This window comes from Saccostrea echinata, unplaced genomic scaffold, assembly GCF_033153115.1.
Source record: "Saccostrea echinata isolate AGI-Se365-2 ecotype Australia unplaced genomic scaffold, CSIRO_AGI_Sech_v1 ptg000054l, whole genome shotgun sequence".
NCBI lineage: Eukaryota > Metazoa > Mollusca > Bivalvia > Ostreida > Ostreidae > Saccostrea > Saccostrea echinata.
The window spans coordinates 3,537,212-3,561,558 of NW_026889803.1; the positions used below are offsets into that span (position 1 = coordinate 3,537,212).

At 34.6% G+C, this 24,347-nt stretch overlaps 5 protein-coding genes across 5 annotated transcripts; all 5 read right to left on the reverse strand.

The window, feature by feature from the left end:
* Positions 1-1,665: 1,665 nt before the first annotated feature.
* Positions 1,666-3,134, reverse strand: LOC133172295 (leucine-rich repeat-containing protein 4C-like). Its single transcript, XM_061307156.1, has 3 exons — positions 2,264-3,134; positions 2,095-2,166; positions 1,666-1,901 (listed from the first exon to the last, which is right to left on the reverse strand). Exons 1-3 carry the CDS (start codon positions 3,132-3,134, stop codon positions 1,666-1,668), a joined length of 1,179 nt encoding a protein of 392 aa, XP_061163140.1.
* A 1,828-nt stretch (positions 3,135-4,962) lies between these two features.
* On the reverse strand, positions 4,963-6,439 carry LOC133171960 (SLIT and NTRK-like protein 2). The gene is made up of 3 exons (XM_061306757.1): positions 5,556-6,439; positions 5,397-5,462; positions 4,963-5,225 (listed from the first exon to the last, which is right to left on the reverse strand). Exons 1-3 carry the CDS (start codon positions 6,433-6,435, stop codon positions 4,963-4,965), a joined length of 1,209 nt encoding a protein of 402 aa, XP_061162741.1. The 5' UTR covers positions 6,436-6,439.
* A 2,806-nt stretch (positions 6,440-9,245) lies between these two features.
* On the reverse strand, positions 9,246-10,717 carry LOC133172193 (slit homolog 1 protein-like). The gene is made up of 3 exons (XM_061307040.1): positions 9,817-10,717; positions 9,661-9,726; positions 9,246-9,490 (listed from the first exon to the last, which is right to left on the reverse strand). Exons 1-3 carry the CDS (start codon positions 10,679-10,681, stop codon positions 9,246-9,248), a joined length of 1,176 nt encoding a protein of 391 aa, XP_061163024.1. The 5' UTR covers positions 10,682-10,717.
* A 3,829-nt stretch (positions 10,718-14,546) lies between these two features.
* LOC133171974 (SLIT and NTRK-like protein 5) lies at positions 14,547-16,075 on the reverse strand. Its single transcript, XM_061306767.1, has 3 exons — positions 15,202-16,075; positions 15,004-15,069; positions 14,547-14,785 (listed from the first exon to the last, which is right to left on the reverse strand). The coding sequence occupies exons 1-3, from the start codon at positions 16,073-16,075 to the stop codon at positions 14,547-14,549; spliced, it is 1,179 nt and encodes a 392-aa protein (XP_061162751.1).
* A 3,458-nt stretch (positions 16,076-19,533) lies between these two features.
* LOC133171611 (uncharacterized) lies at positions 19,534-21,149 on the reverse strand. The gene is made up of 3 exons (XM_061306397.1): positions 20,244-21,149; positions 19,926-19,991; positions 19,534-19,800 (listed from the first exon to the last, which is right to left on the reverse strand). The coding sequence occupies exons 1-3, from the start codon at positions 21,136-21,138 to the stop codon at positions 19,544-19,546; spliced, it is 1,218 nt and encodes a 405-aa protein (XP_061162381.1). The 5' UTR covers positions 21,139-21,149; the 3' UTR covers positions 19,534-19,543.
* Between the last annotated feature and the right edge of the window lie 3,198 nt (positions 21,150-24,347).

Sequence of the window (24,347 nt, forward strand, 5' to 3'; positions counted from 1 at the left end):
AACGAAATGAGCATCACCATCACATTCAATAAATGTTGTTCCCTCGTCCTCGCCTTATCGCACTTCGCCTTCTCCGACAGTCTCCTCAGATCCTTGTTGTCTCCCCTTATCAGTACACCATAATAAGTTAAGATTCAAGATCTATGAAAACTACAAATTGCAAGTGAAGATAGCTCCTTTAAGAGTTCACCTATTAGAATCAAACTACGGGGGAGGAGAAGCTTAATAAAGCAAAAAGGTGTAATAACGCGTAAAAAAGGCGTTTTTCAGTCTTTTTAAAAAGGCATTACTATGACTATTGAAAGTGTAGTACCACCTTTTGTACACATGTTTGAAGACTGAAGTTTTCAATTTATTTGAACTTTCAAAGTACATGTACTATTTGTGTTTAAAATTCATTTTATTGATGCGAAGATTATGATATCTCAACTATTTCGTGTAAGATTCTCAGCTAACATCATTTGTTAAACCGAAGCGCCAGTATTTCTATGTAGATTATATTTATATATTAAACAAGGTTGCACCTTTACATAATTTATACTGGACGACTAACACACGTCTAGAAAATTGCAAAATAAATAATATACACTAATTGCAATTTATATATTGGCACTTGAAGACAGTGTATGAATTTAATTCTAGTACACTGATGGGGACGTGGCGTAGAAGATAAGAAATTTCATGATGGGATATTTCAGCCTCCCAGAAGGTGAAACATAGGCTCCTGCATGGCTAGGTTGGTTTCAAGAAGTAGAAGTTCCACCTATCAAAAAATAGGTAAGACTTATCTTAAATATTAATAGAGGAAGGACTAAATTGAATAGAAGAAGTATATTCAATATTCGTCAACGAATGTATGATAAAGGACACACGGATAAGACGAAAGAGCATCCACTGATAAAATGAGCAGTGAAATACATTTCAATATTTAATGCCTCACATATATTTTTTTTTAATTTCAGTTTCTCTATGTTGATTAAAATTTCAGTCTTTTTGAATTGAATAGGATTAAATAGATTGTTTAAGAACAGTTTTAATCATTGATATTAAGTCACATTAATTCTTCCTTCAAGATGACAAAACTGAATGCATGGTGAAAGCCAAATTTCTGTAATTAATTTTGCTAAATCATTTCACATTGCAACTTAAAAAAAGAAGGTATTCTAATATGAAAACAAAATCAGTGGTTTCCTAATAACATTTCCATGGGTACCTACATATGTACTGAACTGTATATATGCATTGTAGTACCTTGACGATTCGGGGAAAAACATAGAAACACAGATTTTTTTTTTATCAATTTAATGATGTATGATAAGAAAATATCACAGACGATAATTAGATATATAGAAATTTTACTTATAAACAACACCAAAAGTTAGAAATAAAATAATGACCATTCACATTGTTGTTTGGCACAAAAGGAATACTTTTATTTTTCGCTTTATGTAAATTATCAACCAAATTAAATACCAGTGCAGCTATTTACAAAACCTCTGTGTGTTAATCACAACAATTCAGACGCCATACAAAATACAAAATATTCTTTCATAATGAAAGAGAAATGATCTACAGCGAGCCAAAGACGCCAAACAGTCATCCAAACCATCCACGATATGGGAAAGATAAAAAACTTAGTGAGTCAAATTGAAAATATTCTTTAATCTAGGTCGGAACATTCTGAGCATCGTCGACCTTATTCCAGCTGGTACTAGAGCGCCTGAGCCCTGAACCTTTGGCGTTAGGTTTGCCTTTCTGTTTAGAGTCCTTGGCACTACCTACTTGTCGCTTGGTGTGGATGACCAACCCCAACGCCACAAGGGATAGGACGAACGTGGCGAACAACAGAGCGTAATTCACGATATCCAAAATCGTCATACATATGCTACCCACAACAAATCCTGGAAAAAGAATCAAAATAGCGGTAAACACGTGTCGGAACATTCGTAAAATATCGCATATTTCGATTCTCTTCATAACAGTATAATTAATTGTCTTATCAAGTGAATAGAAGTTGATTACCATTATTTACAGTAATTTTGGGAGATTGTTTGTTTATATGCATAATATGTTCTGGGAAATTGAGGACAATACCTGTTTGACCAGCTTTTTCACATGCATCTGGTTGTGGGCACTGTTCTTTATCATATAAGGACATTTTTACATCTGGAATAAAAGAATATAGTATAGATTATAGCACTTCCTGTGTCTTTGATTGATGGAAATAACCCAAAGTACAGGTTATGATGATCAAAAATCTTACTTTCATATGCTGTAGGAGATCCACAGACGGCGTCTCCGTTCATGGTTATGTTGTTGCTCTCTAGCCAGGATGGGGGCCAGATATTGGTGCAAGTGCATGCCCAGGGGATGCCGTATAGTTCAACAGTCGTTAGGGAGTTGATGCCTTTGAACAAGTCCGTTGGGAGATATGTGAAGGGGTTATTGCTCAAAGAAAGATATGTCATCTTCTGAAGAGCGTAGAACATATCTGTTTGAATAGATTTTAGGTTGGCATTTTCGATTATAACACTAGTTACATTTGATTGTGAAAAAAGGGCACCAAAAGCAAATCCTCCTGAAACTAGGCGACTGTTCTTAATAACAAATTCTCCCCGGGGGTCCGGTACCGTGGTCATTTTTTCAACATTCATCCCTGTAAAGCTGTCTCCAACCATAGCGTCGATTGATCCTCCAATAATCGCAAATCGGTTCAAATTCCCAAAATTTGAAAATACTTGAACAGGAAGTGATAAAATATCGCAATCTTCAATCGTCAGCTCCTCTACCCAACCCATGTCCGCAAAGGCAGCTTGAGTGATGATAAGTTGTCCGTTAGAGGTGCATCTAATGATCAGTTCCGGGGCATAATTGGAATCAAAACTCGCAGTACTGATGGAGGAAAATCCCGAAAACGTAGGTCCGGTCGGGGTACCGTTTGGGAGCTCTCCATCAACTTCCCTCAACAAAATCCTCTGGGGCTGGGGCGAGAATGTTCCGAAGGCCAAAGGGAGGGACCAAGCTCTGGCGTTACATGTGTGTAGGAGCTGTGAGGAGTCGTAACTACAACCCTGTGGATTACCGTACACCCTCGAACACACAGCTAAGACCACGAGGACAGAAATTAGAGACATAATTGTCCAGTTTTTTCCTCTGTCTTTCAGAAATTACATTGAAGATATTTTTATCTCCAAAATCCAGTGGAATGAAAATGGCCGTGAATTTGCCCAGAAAGGTCTTTCAATATTAACTTGAAATGTTCTTGTATCCAGTGATCCGTGAAATCATTAAACACTGCAAAGGTAGATCACACTCAAAAGTTTATAATTCTTATTGATTTAAATTCTTAAATATGGAACACGGTTTTCACGGATAAAGACTAAGAAGATTGAAAAATAAGAAAGACATTTAACCTGTTTATTCCAACGATTACAGAAATTGTTGGCACAGTATAATTGTAAAATTAATATGCATTGCGGCTTGAATATTTCTTAAATTAAAAATTCATAAATTAAACCCAAGTACAAAATACTTGCATGGCTTCCTCTGAAAAAGAAGGGGAACACAATTGATAGATGTTAAGAATACAAGCAGAAATTAAAGAAATCTAAACATTTTTTACATTTCCATTTTTTAGTAGAAACTTCAAAACACACATACTGAGTGTCCAGTTCTTCAAAGTTTTAAAATGTTGGAATATGCTCAAAGTATTGCGATGTGTCCACTATTTTCAGCAAGACACACCTTTAAAAAACAAAGACAATAAAAATTCTTCAGAGGAAACATTTTATTGTTTGTATTCAGTTTTTCTGACTATGGAACAGGTCCTAAATCCCTTTGAATTATAAGTGGATTACAGGTTTGTGCTCAGAAAGGACATTTAAGGTGTGAGGTCTTCTACGTTCTTTATAGTCTGAATCTCCATGAAAGCAAGAAAACAAAAGCAAACAGCGACCCAGTAGCCTGACATACATTTAACTCCTAAGCCTCATTACGATCAGCACTCAAGAGTTTAAGCTATAATTGGAAACAAATACCTCATTATGACATGTGGATAATCTTATATTGAAAACATAAGTATTTCAATTGACCCGGTAAGGTAGTGGTTGGGCCATAGTTTTCTTTACTTCAATTTTGGGTTTCGGGTCTGCGTATTTAATGATTTTTGAGCACAATAGAAATTTTTTTTGCAGACCTCATATAGTTTAAATCACTGATAATAAGGAAGATTTCTGGTAATTTTAATAAACTCCCATTTCGAAGTTAATCTGGTAAAGCTTTTAGGCATGTTTCAGGAAGATAATATATACTGACATATTTTTTTTTTAAATCTAGGCTTACAAAGCAGGATCAGACCAATCAAAAAGTTCCCTTTGAACATTGACTGGTGTTGATGAAATTCCATTTATGAATATTTGAACTTGTTCCGTTATTGAATGAGAGAAACAAAAAAAAATCAATGAAATATTTTTTTATCTCCTAAATGTCATTGAACATACTAGTATGGAAAAGAAATAGGAACGCCCACCTCCATCTTCCGACAAGTATTACTAAGAAATTATCAATATAACATATTTTCAATGATTTTATTGAGTATAATACATTAACATTATTAACATAAGTGAACTAGTGCACAAAGGTAAAAATCAATGTAACAAAATAATTAAATAATTTAACCAGCATCATACATATAAAAGTTTCCATGAAAGTATCAATATCATAACATCATACCATATATCAAAAAATGGCATCTGAAAAAAAGACGTGTATATACATTACTCTACAATAGATACCTAATGAACGTTTAGGTAGCTCTCACAAAATGAAACGCCTAGTATTAATGCTATTCTTAACGTTTAGAACTTGGAAAGATTTTGACATACATAACCACGGATAAATACAAAACAAAGGCAAGATACTTAAAACGTGGAAGATATGTCAGAGCTCGTTAGACCCTTAATCTTATTCCCATCCAGTTTTCGTTGGGAACGGGGGTTTCTGTGAAGCCCCTCCTCCGCCTGCTTCCTTCTTTTTCATCATCTCCTGCACCCGTCCCCATGAAGTGGCCCTCTTGTTTTTCAGCCTATTTTGGACATCTTTTAAGTCCTTGCGAACCTTGCAGATGATTATCAGGGCGATGGTAGATATGACGATTGTGATGACTACAATACCATAGCATATCAAGTCCACCATCAGAATGCATGTAGCTGAACCCATAACGACACCTGGATAAAATATAAATTATAACCTTTTTGAATGTCTAAGTAATGATTTTTAGTTGACACATCATTCTTGCTAACATATGGTTGTGGAAAAATAAAAATAAGAGGACGCTTCGTTGATATAGACATAGAAGTTGATTTTGAAATAAATGAAGGCTTTTAGCATTGCCTTACCTAAATTGGGTTCACAAGCGTTGGACTTTGGACAGACTTCATTCCAGTACTTTGTTGCCTTCTTATCTAAATAACATAAAATGTTCTAGAAAACTGCAAAGGAATGAAAATATTGCATATCATTTATCACAAGTAAACAGAAATATTGAAGTTTCTTACAATTATATTCTGTAGGTGTGTCACAAAGTGGGCCACCACTAAGCCTGAGATTCTGTTGAATGCTGTAATCTAGGAACCAGAGATTGTCACAAGAACATGCCCAATTGTTTCCCTCCATATTAACCTCAGTGAGTGCTCGTAGCTCATCGAAGATTCCCGAAGTAATATTTGTCAAGTCGTTATTAGCCAAGCTAAGATAGTGAAGACTAGTCAAGTTGGTGAATGTGGTTGGTGCAATATAATCTAGACTGGTTCTCTCCATGATAAGGTATTCCAAAGATGGTAGCGACCCAAACAGGCCGTCGGGTAGGGTACCTGTGATTGGACAATCCCTTATGATGATTCCACTCTCCTCTGCCGTGATGTTCATTTTGGAGATTGTCAGTCCTGTGAACGTTCCCGCGTTTATTGAGGTTATTTTCCCGCCTTGAATGGTCAGCTTACTCAAGGTCAATCCGTTAAATACGGAGGCTGGGAAGGATGTGATGGGACAGTTTATAATAGCTACTTCTTGTGCGTTTGGAAACTGCGAAAACGCATTGGCACCGAAAGAAAAGGTAGAAATTCCTGATTTGCATTTGATAGTTATTGTATGAGGAAATTTAGGACTAAATCCGGAAGTTGAAGCACTTGAAAATCCTGTAAACTGACTGGATTGAAATGAGCTCTGATATTCCACAAACTCCAGTCTCTGCCATGACAGGGTTGTAAAGGAAGAATGAGACAAAGGCGTTGAGAATGACCCATAGGTACACTGAGTCGGTATGGTGGAATCCAGGTTTCCGGGCTTCGCCACACAGCCTGTGGGGTTCGCCCTTACCCAAGGAAATAACGATATACAAACAGCTATCAAAAGTTTGTCCGCCATTTTGACGGACATGTTTTATTTGTGCTAGCTGTTTCCTACATGGTATAAAAGTTGTCCTTCACATTGTTAATTAAACGCATGGCCTAAGACCAAACCTAATCCATAACCTACTTAATTTAAGCTATTAAAAACGCAAGCATATATGAACTTTCTCAAGAAGTATAAAGGATTATGCATTTTCATAAGAGATTATTGAGACTCTGGACTGAGTAGGTCAGTCGTGATTAGATTGCTTTTTGGATTACACAGGGGATTTAAACAAAAAATTAGAGATAATCTAGTTCTAAATGCGAAATCAATGATTAGCACACCAGAGAATGAAATTAATTTAGGGATGGTAATATATCATTATCAATTTCACTTAAAAGAAAATCACAACTGCAAAACAAAATAGCTTAGTTTAAAACTGATGAACGGTACTTATTTACTAGTAGTATGTAATGCCGGTATATTAATATATACTTTTGCTACTATATACACTGATAAACATGTATTTGTAACAAAGATTTGCATCAAGCAAAAGCTATAAAACAACGATCGTGTTTATATGCAAAAATTTTGTTGTATGGCTAAGTATCGCAAACACTTCCGAAAACTGACCCGAAATTTATGCCTCAAAATGCGAAATTACAGGAAACCGAATTCAAAATTTATGAGTCGTAATGCAAAATTTATGTGCCATGTGCATGTTTTACAGTATCCGTTTGCTATACATGTACCCACTCATGATGGTAGATGCAGCCCGAGAAACAAAGACCTATGAAAATAAATGGCCGAATATATAAAACAGGGATCCTGGTACTTTTTCCTCTTATCAAATTAAATTTAAAAAAAAAATGTCAGGAATTCTCAAAACCTATCATGCTTCTTGAAATGGGACGTCCTCGCCACTCGATATAAAATTCAAACTTGCAAGGACTGTATTTGTATTATTCTTTTATAGTTCTTACATAAACAATTCAACCCAATGAAAAGGCTGTTCAAAGAAGCATCTAATCACCACTGTATCTTCTAAGAAATCTGTATATTTCTTAATTACTCTATCATCTGTTGTGAACCCTTCCATCAACTCTACTTCATCCTCCATCTGTAACGAACATCTGTACCACCTTCCAAGACGTTAAATGTGTCATCTGAAATGACATCTATTGTATCAGCACCAAAAAGTAAATTGTATATTATCTTTGATAAATTCTTCTTTATCATCTGTTATAAGCATTCATGTTCATTTCCCAATCAGTTTTAAAATCACCCCCAAAGAAGACAAATAAATTATCTCTATTGAACCCATATTTTATCATCTCTCTAGATAAACTGTATCGGCTCCCAGAAAGTTTAATGTATCATCTCTAATGATTTCAATCATCTCCCAAGTAGTGAACTGTTTAACCCCCCCCCCCCTCAGGAAATTAGGTGTATTATCTTTTATGAACTCTATCATCTCCAATAAACCGTTCACGGTAGCTCAGTCGGTAGAGCGCTCGCTCCGTGATGGGGAGGTCGTGAGTTCGAATCTCGGACCTAAGTCGATAAAAAATGGGTAGCAACTGTTCCTTCGCCATGCGCTCGGTACTTTGAAGTGAAAGTTGCGGGTCCTTCGGATGAGACCTTAAAAACCGAGGCCCCGTGTCACGGCAGGCGTTGGCACGATAAAGATCCTTCACTGCTCAATGGCCCTGAGTGCCGAGTAAAGGTCAAAATTTGAAGCCCTTCACCGGTATATGGTGACGTCTCTATATGAGTGAAAAATTCTCGAATGGGAAGAAAACCTTATGACCTCCAAAAAATTTAACTGCATCATCTATAACGAACTGGACGTTATCAACTCCCAATTAGTCATCCGAATTAGCTCTCAGAAAGTCAAATGTATCATCTCTAATGAACTCTATCACATGTATTGAACACTTCTATATCATCTCCCAGTAGGCCTACTATATCATCTCCCATTAAGCCAATTGCATCTCTTCCCAAGATGAACTCTACTCTATAATCTGTAATATCTCTTCTGTGTCATCTTTCGATATATCTAAATCTAATGAATTCATGTACATGTATCATCTGTTATGGACTCTACTGCATGTATCATCTCATAATAATCTACTGTTCCTCTCCAAATAACAATGCTTCATCATTTGTTGACTTCTCAAGAAGGAAGAAGTCAATCGAATCACCTCCCAAGACGTCGATGTATAAGATTTACTTTTATCACTTTATAAGAACTGCATCACATCCTAAGAAGTCAAATGTATCATCTCTAATGAATTCTTTCATCGGCAACTAACTCTGTTGTATCATTTACCAATAAGTCTACTGTAACTTCTTTAATAAAGCGTATGAAACATTTGTAATGATATCTAAATTACCAGCGCCGAAAAAAGTCTTTGAGAACCATTCCTAATTTCCTATTCTAGCATCTGTTCTAGATGTCTTATAGTTGTAGTAGCTTTTCTTAACCACTGTTTTTATCGTCAGGCTTAAAGAATTAACGTTCGTCCATTCATTTACTGCGTTCACATTCACATTATCGGGTAAAAAATCTAACAGGACAAATATACATCATGAAAACGATTTATACAAGAATCCTGTATTTCATAACAATTGAAATGAGTTGTAACAATTTATATTAAAAAATAAGCAAAGCAGAAAAACATGATCATTTTAGTGACAACAAACAACAAAACGAACACGAGAAATATGATTAACAATCGGTTATCAAAACCAAAAGAAACAATTGCTTATTCATGAAAATATTAGATTAATCATACAACATTCACATGAGTTCATAATGATAATAAAAAAGAATAATCTTATTCATTCTTGTTTTAGATCCATCCGTTTTTGCCGACTGGAGGTTTTTGTTTTGCTCCGCTCCGTTGTTTCATAGCTTCCTGTACCCTATTCCAAGAGCTGGCCCGTTTGTTCTTCATTCTTCTCTGTACCCTTGTGAGTTCTTTCCGAGTCTTACAGATACAGCCAAGTGCCAAGCAGGAGAGGACGAGGATGATTAAAAGCAAGATGAAGCTCATCAGTTGGTATAGTGGCATACAGCTACTACCCATAGCCAGTCCTAAAAAGCCAAAAATATATATAGATCTACCATTTCTTTATAGTCCAGAGAAAATCATTTTCCTTTGATCTTTTTCGACAATTAAAATATCAGAATTTGTATTCAATGACTCTTGTTTGAACTCGTGTATTCTATATTTTTATATATAATGTATACGTCATATTACTCACCAACTGTATCACCACACACGTCCTCAGTAGCACAGATCTCTGAGTAGTACACCGTCACCCTCTTTGCTGAAAACACATTAAAAAATTGATAACTGCTTTACATATCAGATCTCTTTACAAATAAAAGCATTTCATTCCTGACAACTGATAACTTACTGTCGTGAGAGGCGGGGGTTCCACACAGAGGCCCTCCCAGCAGATTGATGTGGTTCTCAGCTGTGTATTGGAGGAACCACAGATCGCTACACGTACAGGTAAACTTGTTATTCGCTAGATCCACATAAGACAGACTCTTCATATTGGTAAAGATGCCGGTAGTTATGTTAGTAATCAGGTTGTCTTTTAGACTCAAATATTTGAGGTTAGCCAGACTTCCAATGTGGCCGACAGTGATGGTGTTCAAATTAGCGCCATTAACGGCTAGAGATTCCATGGACGTAAGGCTATCGAATACTGTTTCTGGAAGGCCTGCGGTGAGAGCACTGTTGATAGTTATACCACCAACAGCCCCAGGAATAGAGAGTCTGCTTATGTTAAGACCACTAAAAGCATTAGCATCAATAGAGTCTATTTTCCCGCCAGTGAAAATTAAATGATCCAAGAAGTGATTGGGGAAGGCGTTTGCAGGAATTGACGTGATCGGACACTCCTGAAACTCTAACACCTGAAGAGTGGGAAACTGAGAAAATGCATTGGCAGCAACAGTGAAAGAGGTAATCCCAGGTTTACAGATAATGGTGAGTGAATGTGGATAGGAAGAATCAAAAGAGGCGGTAGAGGCTGAAGAAAATCCCGAAAACTGACTCGATTGGACACCAGTCTGGTACTCGATCATCTCCAGTCTCTGCCATGAGAACGTAGAAAATGTGTTGGACAGTGTTCCACCTCCAGGAAGTGTACACCGAACAGGACGGACGCTATCGTAGTTTCCCGTTTTTTCCGAGCATGTTCCGGGATTTCCTTGGGTGATGGTAAATGTTAAGAAACCTAGGAAAAGGCAGAACCACTTCCCAGCCGCCATTTTAGCTGGTCTGCTTTCCGCGCTTTCTTTCTTCGTGTAAAGTTCCCTTTAACCTCAATCTGAGAGCACAAACCAGTGCCAATATTTCACTTCATTTTAGGCTAATCTTCAAATGTAAGTTCAATAATCTCCATGATCGAACACAAAGTAAAACGATTAAATTGCTCTCAATATTTTTACAAGAAATTTGGGATTATGTTTTGGAACTGGGCATTTATATCAAGTGTGAAAGTATATCGAGACGATTCAAAAGAATTTCGCATCAATTTCTTTTTTAAATCTGAAATTGCAAAACTTCAAGTTAATTTTAAGACATAACTCAAAAAAGAAAATAAAATGTCATAAAATAATTTCTTTACTTTAAAGAATACATATCTTGTATATATATATATATATATATATATATATATATATATATATATATATATATATATATATATATATATATATATATATATATATTAGGGATGTCAACGAGTACCCGGTTAACCGGGTACTCGATCGAACGTCCGAGTATCAAATACTAAAAATGGTACTCGGTTACTCGGATGTGTATTTTTTCTTATTTCAAAGTACATATTTTTATCAAAAACTTATCCCAAAAAATAACTTTAATATGCATACGGTAATTAGCATGTCGTCATTTACACCTGTAAAACACCCGTTATCGCCTGTGGCAGTGTGTATACAGTAATTAGTGACCAATCACCTGCTACACAGCTATTGTGGTCTTTAATTTTTGGATGGATTCAATGATTGTTTTCAGTGAACATCGTTTAAATATGGTCTATTATCTTCAAATCATTTTAAAATTTTCAAGTTAATATACAGGAGCGAAATCGGACATGCTGGTACCCACTTCAAAGGTTGAGAATTATTTAGAAATAATTAAAGATTCAAAAGATATTGAAAGTCAGTTTGCGTAATTAGTTTAGTATATACGGGGGAAACAACCAACATATGAAATAATATTAGACTAGCAATCCAAACAACGTCCGTTCCTTTTCTTTCGCTAGTCTAATCATCACAAACCTGCGTAACAGATTGTCTTCCTTTTGAGTTGATGAAACAGATCTCAAAAAGAACTGTAAACAATTTTTTTTAAATTTTTGATCTATTAATTGTGTCTTTTGTGTTCATTTGATAAATAAATGTAGTACCAAAAAATCATCCCCGTTGGACTCGATGTTTATATACATTTATAGACGTGATAAAAACAGCTTTGGAGTTTAACATAGCTTAATAGGGCTCAAGAAAATTAACGCACTTGTATCTATATTTTTACCGAGTACCCGGGTACTCGATCGGAAAAACGTCCGAGTAACCGATTATCAAAAATTGACCGATTTGACATCCCTAATATATATATATATATATATATATATATATATATATATATATATATATATATATATATATATATATATATATATATATATATATATATATAAGAATGAATGATTTAGAATTGAGATATTATTTGAGATGGAAATTATTCCTTTTTTGAAAATTGATGAATCTGAAAACATAACGACATGTACTTCATTTATTTTTTTAAAGTTGCTTCACCCGCAAAGATTCCTTGAAATATATAGTGCATAACATAGATATTGCAAGAAGAATGATGTAAGAATTTGAAATGAAATAAAATAACTCATATTCTCACTCAAGGTACCCGGCCAACCCTCGAAATCGATTGTTGGATTTTTGAAAATTCTGCACACTAAGTCCTGGTTGACCCAGAGAATATACAAAAATTCATGAAATTAAACACATTATATTTTGATCTTTATCTTGACTCTATTTTATGTAAGTTTGATAGATTTTTTTTTAAATAGAAATATAGATATGAAAAAGATTTTTCATTAGTCTAAGGAGATCTGATTATGACGTTAAAATGGTTTTTGACGTCAAGACGGAGCAGCGGGAATACATTAATTTTTGTGATGAGTTGAGTAGAACTATTCAAAGAACCTTCTAAAACAAACACAAAGTGTCCAGGCCTCTAGTTTCTTGTTGATTTAAGGTCATCAGACGTTTTTATTGAGGGGGCACAAGCATATAGTATCTATGTTTACTATAGTAATCTATATATCGGCAAAATTATTGTGCCCCCGGTTCCTACGGCCATGGAAAGCAAAGGAACTGAAGGACCACCAGTTATTACGGACGAATTTACGTCACCAGTCCGAATGACGCACGTCCAACTGTAAGAGATATTAAGGGGTTTTTTTGGGATATCAAAAGCACACAGCATTGTAAAAAGGGGATGGGGTTAAAATGGAGAGAATTTGTACCTGTTCGGTTCCTAGAATGTTATAAGTTGTATCATTTGTTCTTGGTAGAATTTTTGTGACTTTTATGAATTTATCTTTTAATGATTTCCGGACAGACCTCGTAAATGTCTTCAATGTCTTAAAATTTTGTGAATCATAATGAAAAATACTATATTGCAAAATGCAATTTATGAAAATTCTACCGAAAACTGAAAGATATAAACTTTAAAGCTGCATGTCTATGTTCCTCTAACATACATCTTAGCAAAGTGTGCGTTAATCTTGAATTTATTACTCTTCATTCTCTACTTTTGGTAGATAATAACTAGTAGTATATATATACACTGAATTGATTGTTAGTAATATCAATTCAAAAAGCACGATTAGAAAGTTGTATTTTCTCTTGTATTTTGTATTAAACTCTAAAAAATTATCAAAACTACGAAATTCTCGAGTGTTAGATTGCCATGCACCCTTGTACTGCCACGACTACAATTTATCAGTGGGGAATCTGTGGTATTAATAAAATAATTGAAATTTTATCCAGAAATATAAGAAAGCAGAACCAACACATCATTGTTGTCAATTTTCGTGGTAAGTGATGTGTGCAGTGTTGGCAAATCGAACACACCGAATTAACAATAACGGAACTCAAACACAGGTACTTGTTGCCAGATTAATACTGAATATAAAGAATTTCATGTAAGTTTAATTCATTAAATTGAAGTTATTGGGGTTTTTTTAACAGAGAAATTCAAATTTGTAAACAAAATGGTAATGCAAGTGTCTATGCCTCATTACCTACCAGGAAATGTTTATTAGTATTCAGAAAATTTTATTTAGAAATTTGTCTATCCTCTAATTATAACTGTTTGCCTTGAAAGACTCCAGCTATTTTCAATAACTTGTCAAATTATGGACAAATGTAGATAGATTGTAGTAAAAAGTCCCGACCCCGAAATAATTTTCTCCGGAGATGTGATGGGACAAAGGTAAGCTTCCTAAGATTTGACATTCGTCCGTGAAAAACTTCCGAAGAACAGAAAGTCTGCAATTTGGTAATCAAGTAATCAGATGTTCAAGTTAAGGCTATCTTTCTTGCCATTGGTGAAGCCACTGCCGAAGGGCAGAATACGAACGAAGGGCATCAGAGAAGTATGATTTTTCTTCATAGAACAGAAACAGTGAGTGAATGTTAAGCAAACATTCGCAATATTTATATACTGTATACTTTATAGAATTGTAACTGGAATGGCGGAAAAAAGTTCTTCAAAACTGCTCCAATCTGATTAATTCTGTGTTTGTAAGAATTAAAATTTAAAAACAAAGTTGAACAAAAAACATGTATACTAGTAATCAAAGAAAAACAATTTGATAAAGTTTTGGCTGGATGTTAAAGAGTACATTTAACAGTGATAACAATTTAGGCAACCGGGTGGATTTCATAGAATGTATGACATCTGACAATTTCATACAAAACAGCATGAGGTTTGTGGTACAATCAATATTTTATTTACATTATGGTCAGTTGAAGTCTTTTGTTCAATAGTTCATTTTTCCAGGAGTTTAAGCATCACATAAATGTCAGTTCAGACCCATCCACTCCCCCTTCTTTGTTTCTTTTCACCACCCCCGCCGCCGCCCCCACCCTTTTTGGCACCTGGTGGTGGGGGTCCCTTCCTCGTCTTTTTGACTGGTCCAGCCAGAGCATTTTTCCTCATGTGTAAGATACAAGCAAGTGATACAATACATATAATTAGCATCACAAATATAAGACCGAACCCGACAAGATGTCCTAAGGGGAGGCAAGTGGAACCGATAGCCACACCTGGAAGAGAAAGAAATGTACGCTATAAAAGATGTACTGGAAGATGTCTTGAAAGAAGAACCATGCAGTAGTTAATTCTGACAATGCTTTATTCTGTATTTCAAATAATATTTGTTTGGTATCAAAACATCTATGATGTTTTCTAAAGCTGGGTTACAGTTTTGCCAGCGATTTCTAGCAACTGGTCATCAGCGAATCTAATCTTCAAAGTATCTTACCCATGGTGTCTCCACATACGCTACTTGTCACGCAGTTCTGATCATAATACTTCCCAACAAGTGTGCCTAAAATGGACATTAAAAAGATTGTTAGTACTGGAAAAAGGATTCTATTAATGTAAAAGTAGCTATGAATATGATTTCAACAGACAAGAAATATAAATAAACATCTCTGTTTTAACAAAGAAAGTTACTCACCAGCAACGTCAGCAGGGCCGCTGCAGATGGCAGCACCTTGAATCGTGATATTTTTCAAACTTGCTTTCGGCCACCACCACACGTTATCGCACGTACATGTCCACTGGAAAGAGGTCTGGTCAAAAATTACCAAACCATCAAGTCCTTTGAAGAAGGTAGTGGGGATAGTATCGACTATAGAGTTGCCCTTCAAAGAGAGCGAGTGTAAACCAGTGTTGGACGAAAACACTGTTTCAGCAATGGATGTCAGTCCAACATTTTCAACGCGGATGGATCTTGTTTGATTTATGGGTGTAAAAACGTTGGCTGGGAACCCTCCACTGAGGGTCAGATCTTTGATTGTAAGTTCTCCAGCGGCGTCGGCATACTTGTCAATCGGTGCTATTGTCAGTCCCTCAAATGTAGCAGCATTCAGAGTCAAGGTCCCTCCGCTAATCGTCAATCTGTTCAGGGTTCCAAACGGCGAGAAGACGTTGGCGGGAAGATTGACATTACAATTTGAAATTTCGACTTCTTGGATGTATCCTAAAGTGTTGAAGGATGTAGATTGTAAATTTAACGAACCTCCTGTAGTGCAGAAGAGCTGAAGTGTTGGGTTTTTGTCGTGGCTTAGTTTTGTCGTGTCATAGGATCCAAATCCAGTAAAAGATCCTGCATTCATGTTCCCGTTGATTTTGGTTATTTGAATCCATTGTGGTAGAGGGTCGCTGAACGTACTGTATGTTAGAGGTAAAGTGACGGAACCAAACGTACACTTGTAAAGATGAACTGAGTCCACTTCATCATGGTATGAACATCCGGTCGGAAAATTCGCTCCATTCACTACAATTATTAAAGACCAAAAGAAAAACAGAGCGCAATTTCCAAAAGCCATTTTGAAAAATCTCACTCTTTACTAATTTTCTCTTTGTTTTTCTAAGTCTCTTTCTGTCACATATTATCTGTAAAGTCTCTTCATATATATAAATGTGACTGTTCTAGAGTGTACACTTTTCCCCTGACCTTATTAGTTCGTCTCCCAAAGCCAGCTTTTGTAATAATCGTATTACTTGAAGTAAAACACAATTGTTGCAGAGAATGCGAGGCATAGATTTTTTCGTAATCTCCTATTTAAATTTGGATCAATATTTCAACGTGATCATGAACACGATTTAAATTTAATCTCTTGAAACCTGTTCAAGTTCACTAATCCGGAGAATTTTATGAAGAATGGGTAAGAGGGAAAATATTTTCCTTGGAAAGAACGAAATATTGGTCATTTCAGCCTATCCCTATTATGTCTTTGGTTTTTATTTTCCTATATTCATAACACTATTGCAGTAAACACTTTGACAATCTCCAAAACAATATTGATACAACGTATTTCCTACATTACATTGTAAAGACCCCATACAATGAGTTAAATGCACGTACTTTTTTTTTACTTTTATCAGCGCAGTAAATACTTTCAGAAGTGATTTCTAATTTTAGTTAATTCTGCTTAAACAGTTTGAACATTATTTGATAACCCTTTTTTTGGTTTAAGACGCAGTACCCAGTTTTATTCTTCCAACCGGCTACCGAACTATTCTACTCTTCAAACAGGATGTATTTTTCACAGATATCAGCCAAGTTAATTAACCGTATTTTCCTTTTGTCCATTTAGTCAGCATAATAGTTTTTCGTCCACTTACTTTATAATTTATATTCAGTTTGATTCTTTGTAATTTTTATAGTCATGAAAAAATATGAAGAAAAGTCTTATTCGATCTAGATCGTCTTAAATTCTTCTTTTAAAACTATGAAAAATCCTAAGAAGTCTGGTTTCCAACCATATTTTCAACGCCTTATAGTGTATCTCAAAATATATTGCTAACTCATATTTTTCATTTTCTAATGAATTGAAATCTAAATTGAAAAAAAAATGAATTCATTTTATCTCAGTAGAGTACATTTTGAAAGATATCATGTCTAGTTCAATAAAGGAGGATCCATTCACAGAAATTATTTTGGATGTTGGAAGACATTAATTTGCATGATTAATTTAATATCATTGTCAGTGTGGTTAATTGCAGTATTATATCGATAAAATGAAAAGTTAAATTATATCAAAGTAAGCCATTCTATTCGTAAAAAGTAAAACAGCATTTTTTAAAAACAGTTTTACCTACCCTCATGTTTTCAACGACTAAGACATAATTTGACTGCATTGTAATAAAGGAGATCTGTAACAGTTGCCAATTGTTTCAAATATTGTTTATAGATTAATTGAGAGACTCCTACTGTAAAGTTGAAATCATGTCGATATATATGCACAAATAAAAGCAGGGGAAATTCAAGCGAAACATGTTATATCGGTTTTATGTAATTTCATGCATAGATGTTTCTATGCATGATCATTGATTATATACATGTATGTAATCTTAGAAAAAAAGGTAATTAATTGAAACACATGAATAGAAGAAAAAGGATATTTCTTGAACCAAAATTTCTCTGATTTAGTTTAAAAAAACGTTACTGACCATGTAAGAAGTGACGTCCATCAAACTCTCTCTCTCTCTCTCTCTCTCTCTCTCTCTCTCTCTCTCCGGAATATTATAAATGTCTACTTCCACATTCACATTTTGATATTTTATAGTTTTCGTTTATTTTCTTTAAAAGTAAACTTTTCACTTGATAGCAAACATAATACTAATTATCTATTTTAAGTGAATCTTCTAGTAAATAGGAAATCATTCCTTGTAAATTGAGTCAAATGTTTACTTTCAAATTCTACTTGATCAATACGTTCTTTACATATCAGTTTTGTAGCTGAATTGATAATGATGATAGCTTTGGATTTGTCCATCAATGTACAATAAATGCTGCATTCTAGATTCAGGCATTTTTTGTAGAAGCAACCATAATATTCTAATTTTTGCATCTACAAAAACATTTGACTAGATCTTTTTTTTCTGTTTGGTAGAGGTTAAATTTAGGTAAAACTGTTGATATACAAATTGAATCTAAATTAAAAATTTTTACAATCATAGTTGTACGTCAGTAATTGAATATTGAACAATTTTTTTTAGACAATATATTGACACAGTCGCATTGATATATATTTTATATTCACTAACCAGACATTATACGACATTTCGACTAATTGTTAAACTGGACAGAAATCTATTTTCACTACTGAAAGTGCAAGAATTCCCGATTTTTTCCTCACTTTTTTCGGCTTAAGATTCTATCTTAGGGGGGATTAAAATATAAATAACCATTTAAAAATATTGTGGTTATAACGAATTCTGATATAGTGAATTTATGCAAATAGCGAGTTGATTTTGTGTCCCGTAGAGGTTAAAAATAATGAAATTAACTTCTTTTCTGACTGATTTTTTAGGTCCTAAAATTTAAAAATATTTAACAAATATTATTGGTTGTAAGTATTTATAATTAAAATCTTATTATACAAAAAAGTTCAGTTCTCCAACTAGGTTTTTGTATTTGATACTTAAATAAGCATATTCTGTAGCCGTAAGATGGAAAATATGTATAACCCAAAGTTTCTGTAAGGATTTTACGAATTTGTCATACGGACTTAACAAATTGCGGATATAGCGAAGTAAATCCGTGTTCAGGACTTCGATATAACCGAGCTTTACAGTATTTGTGTCGTATTTGCTAGCAGTAAAGTTAATGAGCTTAAAATGATTTTAAGTTCTCGGTTCAATGCACGCACGTAGTATCGGGGGAGGGGGCTGTTAATCTTAATTGAAAGCTCCCCCTCCCCCTAATTTTTGTTGCAATATAGTCAAATCGTCCAATGGGTATGCAATACTTAAGTATTTAAAAAAATGTGAAAAATCTGGAACCTAACCCAGGCCCCCCTTTCCCCCGAAATAGGATTTTCGAGTGGACCATCTCTTTTTTTTTTAACTTGTGAAATAATTTTCAGGTAACTTGTGAAATATTTTTTCGCCCTTCCCCACACACACGTACACTTTCAAAAACGATTCTACGTGCTTGCATTTGAAATTTTGTCAAAAAATAAATATGATCAATACAAAATAAAATTTTCAACTTGTATAATTAGAAAAATAGATTGTTGAAGACCTCAGGTTTGCTCCTTATTTTATTTCTTAATAACGAACCTTCAATATAAATTCAAACCTGATAAATTCGACATACATGTATTCAAATGCTTGTACTTCCTATAAGTAACAACAATCATATACGAATATGTACAAAATAACAATACAAACACAACAAGCACATTAAGAAATTCAACTGTTTATAACGGTTAATGTATGTAAAACAAAAAATGATACTGATCGAGTCATGTCTCAATCACCATCACCAAAGCGCTTGTCGGTTGTGGTCACCTTGCAACACCCTTTGGTGGTAGGGTGGCTGCCGGTGGCTTCTGCTTAGTGACCGCCTGTGAGTTAAGCACCTGTTGTATCTTTGACCATTTCTCCGTCTGCTTGGCTCGGAGCTTGTCGTGTTTTGACATCAGCTTCTTCCGGGTATGGATGAGGAGGATAAGGACGATTATAGTGAGGATTATAGCGATGATAAGCAGGAGGACAAAGAGGATTCTGAACCAGTGGTGACAGGAGTCTCCGAGGATGAGACCTATAAAAACACATAATTGTTCAGAAAATTATTTGAAATCAGTTGTACATAAATAATGAAGACATATTTTGTTGTCAGGTGATTAACACTTCTTTGATAGCATATAGAGTGAATACGTATGTTACCTGGTATCCCATCGCAGATATCGTAGGTCACACAGTTTTCAAAGTAATACTTCTCAGCATTCTTGGCTGAAAAAAAATTTATAAAAGGCCTTTTATATTAGTTTCAATCTCTTGCAAAACAGACACTAACATTAACTACTGCAGGTAGAAATACAATTTTTCAATGATTACAGCTAACTTTTTTACTGAAGAAAGAATTCTTTCCATTTTTTTGAAGCAATATCGTATAATGCAGAAAGGTTACTGGTACAAGGTACATTGAAAACATACATCCTGTCTAAAAATACATCTATGCGTTTCATACTTTGAAAACCTTACCATTAGTACTCATTGAACAAATGGCCCCATCCCCTAGAGTGATGTTGTGGTCAAGAAAGTGTTTGATGAACCAGACGTTTTCACAGGAACATGTCAGACTCATCCCACTCAGTTCCACGTACAACAGAGAATCTAGACCAGAAAACATGTTGTTAGGGAAAGACGTGATAGGGTTGTTTCTGATAATGAGTCGCTGGAGCCTGGTATTCTGAGAAAACATGGCGGTTTCCAATGTAGTCAAACCATTGTTGTCTAGAATAATGGTGTCTACAGTTTTCAGGTGGTAGAAAAATCCGCTGGTAATCGATCCTCCTGCTATAGCGACATTTGTGAAGTTCAGAATACCTCTCGATTTGGTTAGCGTTGTAGATACAGTGATGTTGAAGTCGGCCATAGTATCTGCAGCTATTGCATCAATGGAACCACCCTCGATAGTTAATATGTTCAGACTTTTGAAATCGGCAAATATATATTCCGGAAGACCGTTTGTCAGCCTGCAGTTTTTTATATGCAGCTCTTGAAGGTACGACATCTGCGAAAACGTTCCCATTGAAATGATGGCTTGGCCCGAGGGACTTCCGGTGGAGCATTCGAGCTCCAGGTAGGATGTAAAGTCCGAGTCATGACTGCCTGTTGAATAGCTTCCGAATCCATTGAAGGACTTGGTTGGGGATGACACTGGTAAGTTGCCGTTGATATTTCTTATCTTAAGACGCTGGGGTATTGGGTTGGTGAAGGCGCTGTAGGTTACTGGCAGGGACATTACCGCAAAATCGCAGGTGTACAGACCACGTGATCCAGTTTCAGTGCTGTAGCTGCATCCCGTCGGTTGTGCAGCATTAACCAGGCAAGAGTAAAGAGTCAGAGAACATGCAAAAAACACAAAATTCCTCATGTTCGATGGTTAGTCTTCAATTAGAGTTTCACATGGTTCTCTTCTGCTTGTGTTCTTTCCAATTTCAGTCGTTATATATTTTTTAAAATCCAACACGAATAACAATTCTCGTCTTATTGCATCTAGCAGGTAATCCTTTTCGAACCAAAAACAGATTAACGATCAAATGGACTTTAATTTTCAGGGTAGTTATGAGCTGTGGAGCTTTTGATTAAATATTGAGGTTAATCATAGATTATTTAATTTTGCCTCACATATTCTTTCACTTAAATAAAAATGATTAATATATTCATAGTTATTAACAAGTTTAATTATACCTGTTTCGTGATCATGAAACAATGGAATTTTAGTCACTGATTTCCCTTTTATTATAATTGGCTGAAAAAAGTAAAAAGACAAAGATAATTTTTTTAAGAAAAATTAATGAATTAGTAATTATGAAGTCTTTCAGCCTCTGATCCCCAATTAATCCGAAAAAAATGAGAGCTGATATAAAGTAGGAATTTTATTAATACAGACATCTTTTACAAGTTACACGATTTCAGTTCCATTTCATCTTAAGGCAACAATTACGTGAACCGTAAAAATAACTCTGTCCCTCTTTGTCCCCTAAGCATTTTCCTATTCCTTTACGTCCTCCGATTTACCCATTCTTATTCATGCTTCAAACATTAGATTGTTCCAAGATAAACAAAATTTGAGGCGCAGTGACTTTAAGAAAAATATTCAAACTCAGAAGCCAAGGCCAAAATGTGGATTTCGCCATAAATTATCCTAAGGTAAAAAAGTACAGTGACCTTGACCAAAAATTATGTCACCTGATTAAAGGTCAAAGTAAATGCTCTTCATTGTGTAAATTCCTTTGACAAAAAGTATATCTTTACTTTTCAGGACCCCTCTACACACCGTACATTGTTTTAATGCCGTTAGAATTATCAGCCATTATAAACTTAGCTCTATAGTGCATTTCTTAATTTATAATCAATTCAAACATTTTTAGCATATTTTACGTCGAGAATAAATTGATTTTAATAAACTTTTTAATATATTTTTCGCAATTTAAGCATATTTTATCAATAGTAATTTCTGTTCACCAGTACTTCATTTTCTTCGAACATTTTTTCATGGGAGTAAATGGTATCCCACGCAGAAGATAAAATAGATAAACTCAGTATTCACATTAATTATATCTCAATACAATATCATTTTCTCAATGAAAAAAAAAATCAAATTAGTGTATGAAGGACTCTTATAGGAATCTTCACTTGTCGTCTACGTGTATGCATAAAATTTTAAATTTAATCAACACATCATAAAACATCTGGTACTGAAATTATCGTACTAGATTAATAGGATACATTTCATCTTTTTGAACATGACATTCTTCAACCAACGTCGAAATATTCTTCTGTTGTCCTGAACATGATTTGCTTCTACCAACGTCGGTCTATGACCGTTTGCTTCCTTCTTGGAATTAACGGTTATTGCTTAAAGAGAGACAACTCAGACCAATGAACAAGATGAATTCAGATGAGAAGCAAATGAAAAAACAAAACTTAAGTTTAAAATATAAATATATACATGCACAAGATCTGCGTTGTAGATGGAGCCAAAGGATGAACTTAGTTGGACAGATGTATTCCTTTCTAACTTGTCTGTCTGGATACTGAGTAAAGCCTGAACTTCAAGATACTCTTGACTTTTTAAACGTGACAGAATAGTCTCACCCTGTATAGGACAGCAATACAAAAAGCCAGATACTGCTGAAGATTCTAACAAAATGACAAATGTTAGGAAAGCATTAAAACGTATCTGCAAAATATCAGATAGTTTCTTCTGTCTGTGATAAAAAAAAAACAAGTATCTACAGTAGAGACGTTATGTGTGGTTATTTTCAAATAAAACCGGAAATTTATTATTTCCAGACCAATCAGACAATCTCAAAATGGCGGATCACCACCATGAAGTCGAGCACAGAGAGTTTTAGAGGTTAGAGGTTGAAACGTCCATTTATAATGATAAGAAATCACCCAAAAGAAAAAAAGAACTTTCATAGAGAGGCAACATCTGAGATAATGTCAGACAGTAGGGGATCATAATCAGTAAGTCACTTTTTTTTATGAGAAAATTTGTAACGTATTTCTAACTTAAATACAAACTACTCTAAAATGCTTCAAATAGATAATTGCATTCCTTGCATGCTAACTTTTTTGCAAGAGGTGTATTACAAATTTACAAACATTTCAGTTATAATTCCGAAACAAACAGAAGTGATGTTATAAAGATTTTTCAGTTATTTCAAGTATGATTTAAATTCCTTGCTTAGATACAGCTATAGGCTTCTAAAACGAAATGACAAATATGAACTTATAAAAATAAAAGTGATGTCAATTAAACTCGTTTAAAATTACTACATATACACAGAGTTAACGCATTTTATCAACTTGAATTATACTTTTGGTGTATTCACCAATAAGGGGATGGACGAACAAGGTGTGTAAAATGCCCATAGCTTCAAAATGGTTTTAAAAAATATCCAATTTGTGAATTACGTAATTAGAGTAAATTTATTGAAATTTACGAAATAATGACAAACAAAACTTTTCTGTGGGAATTCTCTCGCCAGAATTATTATATGACTAAAAAATTAAAATGTGGTATTCTTGGAATTCGAATCCAAGCAATAAAAATCCTTTTTTAAAAAGTATTATTTTCATATAGAGACTAACACGTTAACCATTACGCTACACAAGTCACGACTAATACATGTACCGACATTCAAATCATGTTTGTGATATGACCCTTGACTAAATGGACTTCCAATTATTACTCGGTAAGGTACGAGTGTTGTGTCATAAAAGTGTATTTCTAAAATTTAGTGGGTCTTTTCTCCATGTTAACAGAAAAATGGGGGGAAAAATGTATATTTGAATGCATACGTTGGGGATATATTTTCAAAAAAATGGAGCCAAGACCGACTGATATAGAAAAAAATAGGTTATAGAATGAAGAAATTTTCATTTTTCCCTCTTTGATGTGTTTATGCTATTTAATAGACGAAATCATTTCAATCTTTGTGAAATTGTTTGAATTGTTGAGATTTTACATTAAGTACATGTACATGATAATGCTAGATGAAATATCAAAGAAAACTACATGTATGTTATAACGGAGATTTCATTTTCACTTTCTTATTTGTCGCACTGTAG

Coding starts and splice junctions, on each gene's coding strand:
- LOC133171960 (XM_061306757.1), bottom strand. CDS start 6,435: ATGTCCGTCAAAATGGCGGACAAACTTTTGATAGCTGTTTGTATATCG. Junction 5,463..5,555: donor CACACCTACAGAATATAATT/GTAAGAAACTTC, acceptor TATGTTATTTAG/ATAAGAAGGCAACAAAGTAC. Junction 5,226..5,396: donor CGCTTGTGAACCCAATTTAG/GTAAGGCAATGC, acceptor TATTTTATCCAG/GTGTCGTTATGGGTTCAGCT.
- LOC133171611 (XM_061306397.1), bottom strand. CDS start 21,138: ATGAGGAATTTTGTGTTTTTTGCATGTTCTCTGACTCTTTACTCTTGC. Junction 19,992..20,243: donor TTGTTCAATGAGTACTAATG/GTAAGGTTTTCA, acceptor ATTTTTTTTCAG/CCAAGAATGCTGAGAAGTAT. Junction 19,801..19,925: donor TATCTGCGATGGGATACCAG/GTAACATACGTA, acceptor GTGTTTTTATAG/GTCTCATCCTCGGAGACTCC.
- LOC133172193 (XM_061307040.1), bottom strand. CDS start 10,681: ATGGCGGCTGGGAAGTGGTTCTGCCTTTTCCTAGGTTTCTTAACATTT. Junction 9,727..9,816: donor AACCCCCGCCTCTCACGACA/GTAAGTTATCAG, acceptor ATGTGTTTTCAG/CAAAGAGGGTGACGGTGTAC. Junction 9,491..9,660: donor CGTGTGTGGTGATACAGTTG/GTGAGTAATATG, acceptor TTGGCTTTTTAG/GACTGGCTATGGGTAGTAGC.
- LOC133172295 (XM_061307156.1), bottom strand. CDS start 3,134: ATGTCTCTAATTTCTGTCCTCGTGGTCTTAGCTGTGTGTTCGAGGGTG. Junction 2,167..2,263: donor ATCTCCTACAGCATATGAAA/GTAAGATTTTTG, acceptor CTTTTATTCCAG/ATGTAAAAATGTCCTTATAT. Junction 1,902..2,094: donor TGAAAAAGCTGGTCAAACAG/GTATTGTCCTCA, acceptor TTCTTTTTCCAG/GATTTGTTGTGGGTAGCATA.
- LOC133171974 (XM_061306767.1), bottom strand. CDS start 16,075: ATGGCTTTTGGAAATTGCGCTCTGTTTTTCTTTTGGTCTTTAATAATT. Junction 15,070..15,201: donor CGGCCCTGCTGACGTTGCTG/GTGAGTAACTTT, acceptor TGTCCATTTTAG/GCACACTTGTTGGGAAGTAT. Junction 14,786..15,003: donor CGTATGTGGAGACACCATGG/GTAAGATACTTT, acceptor TTTCTCTTCCAG/GTGTGGCTATCGGTTCCACT.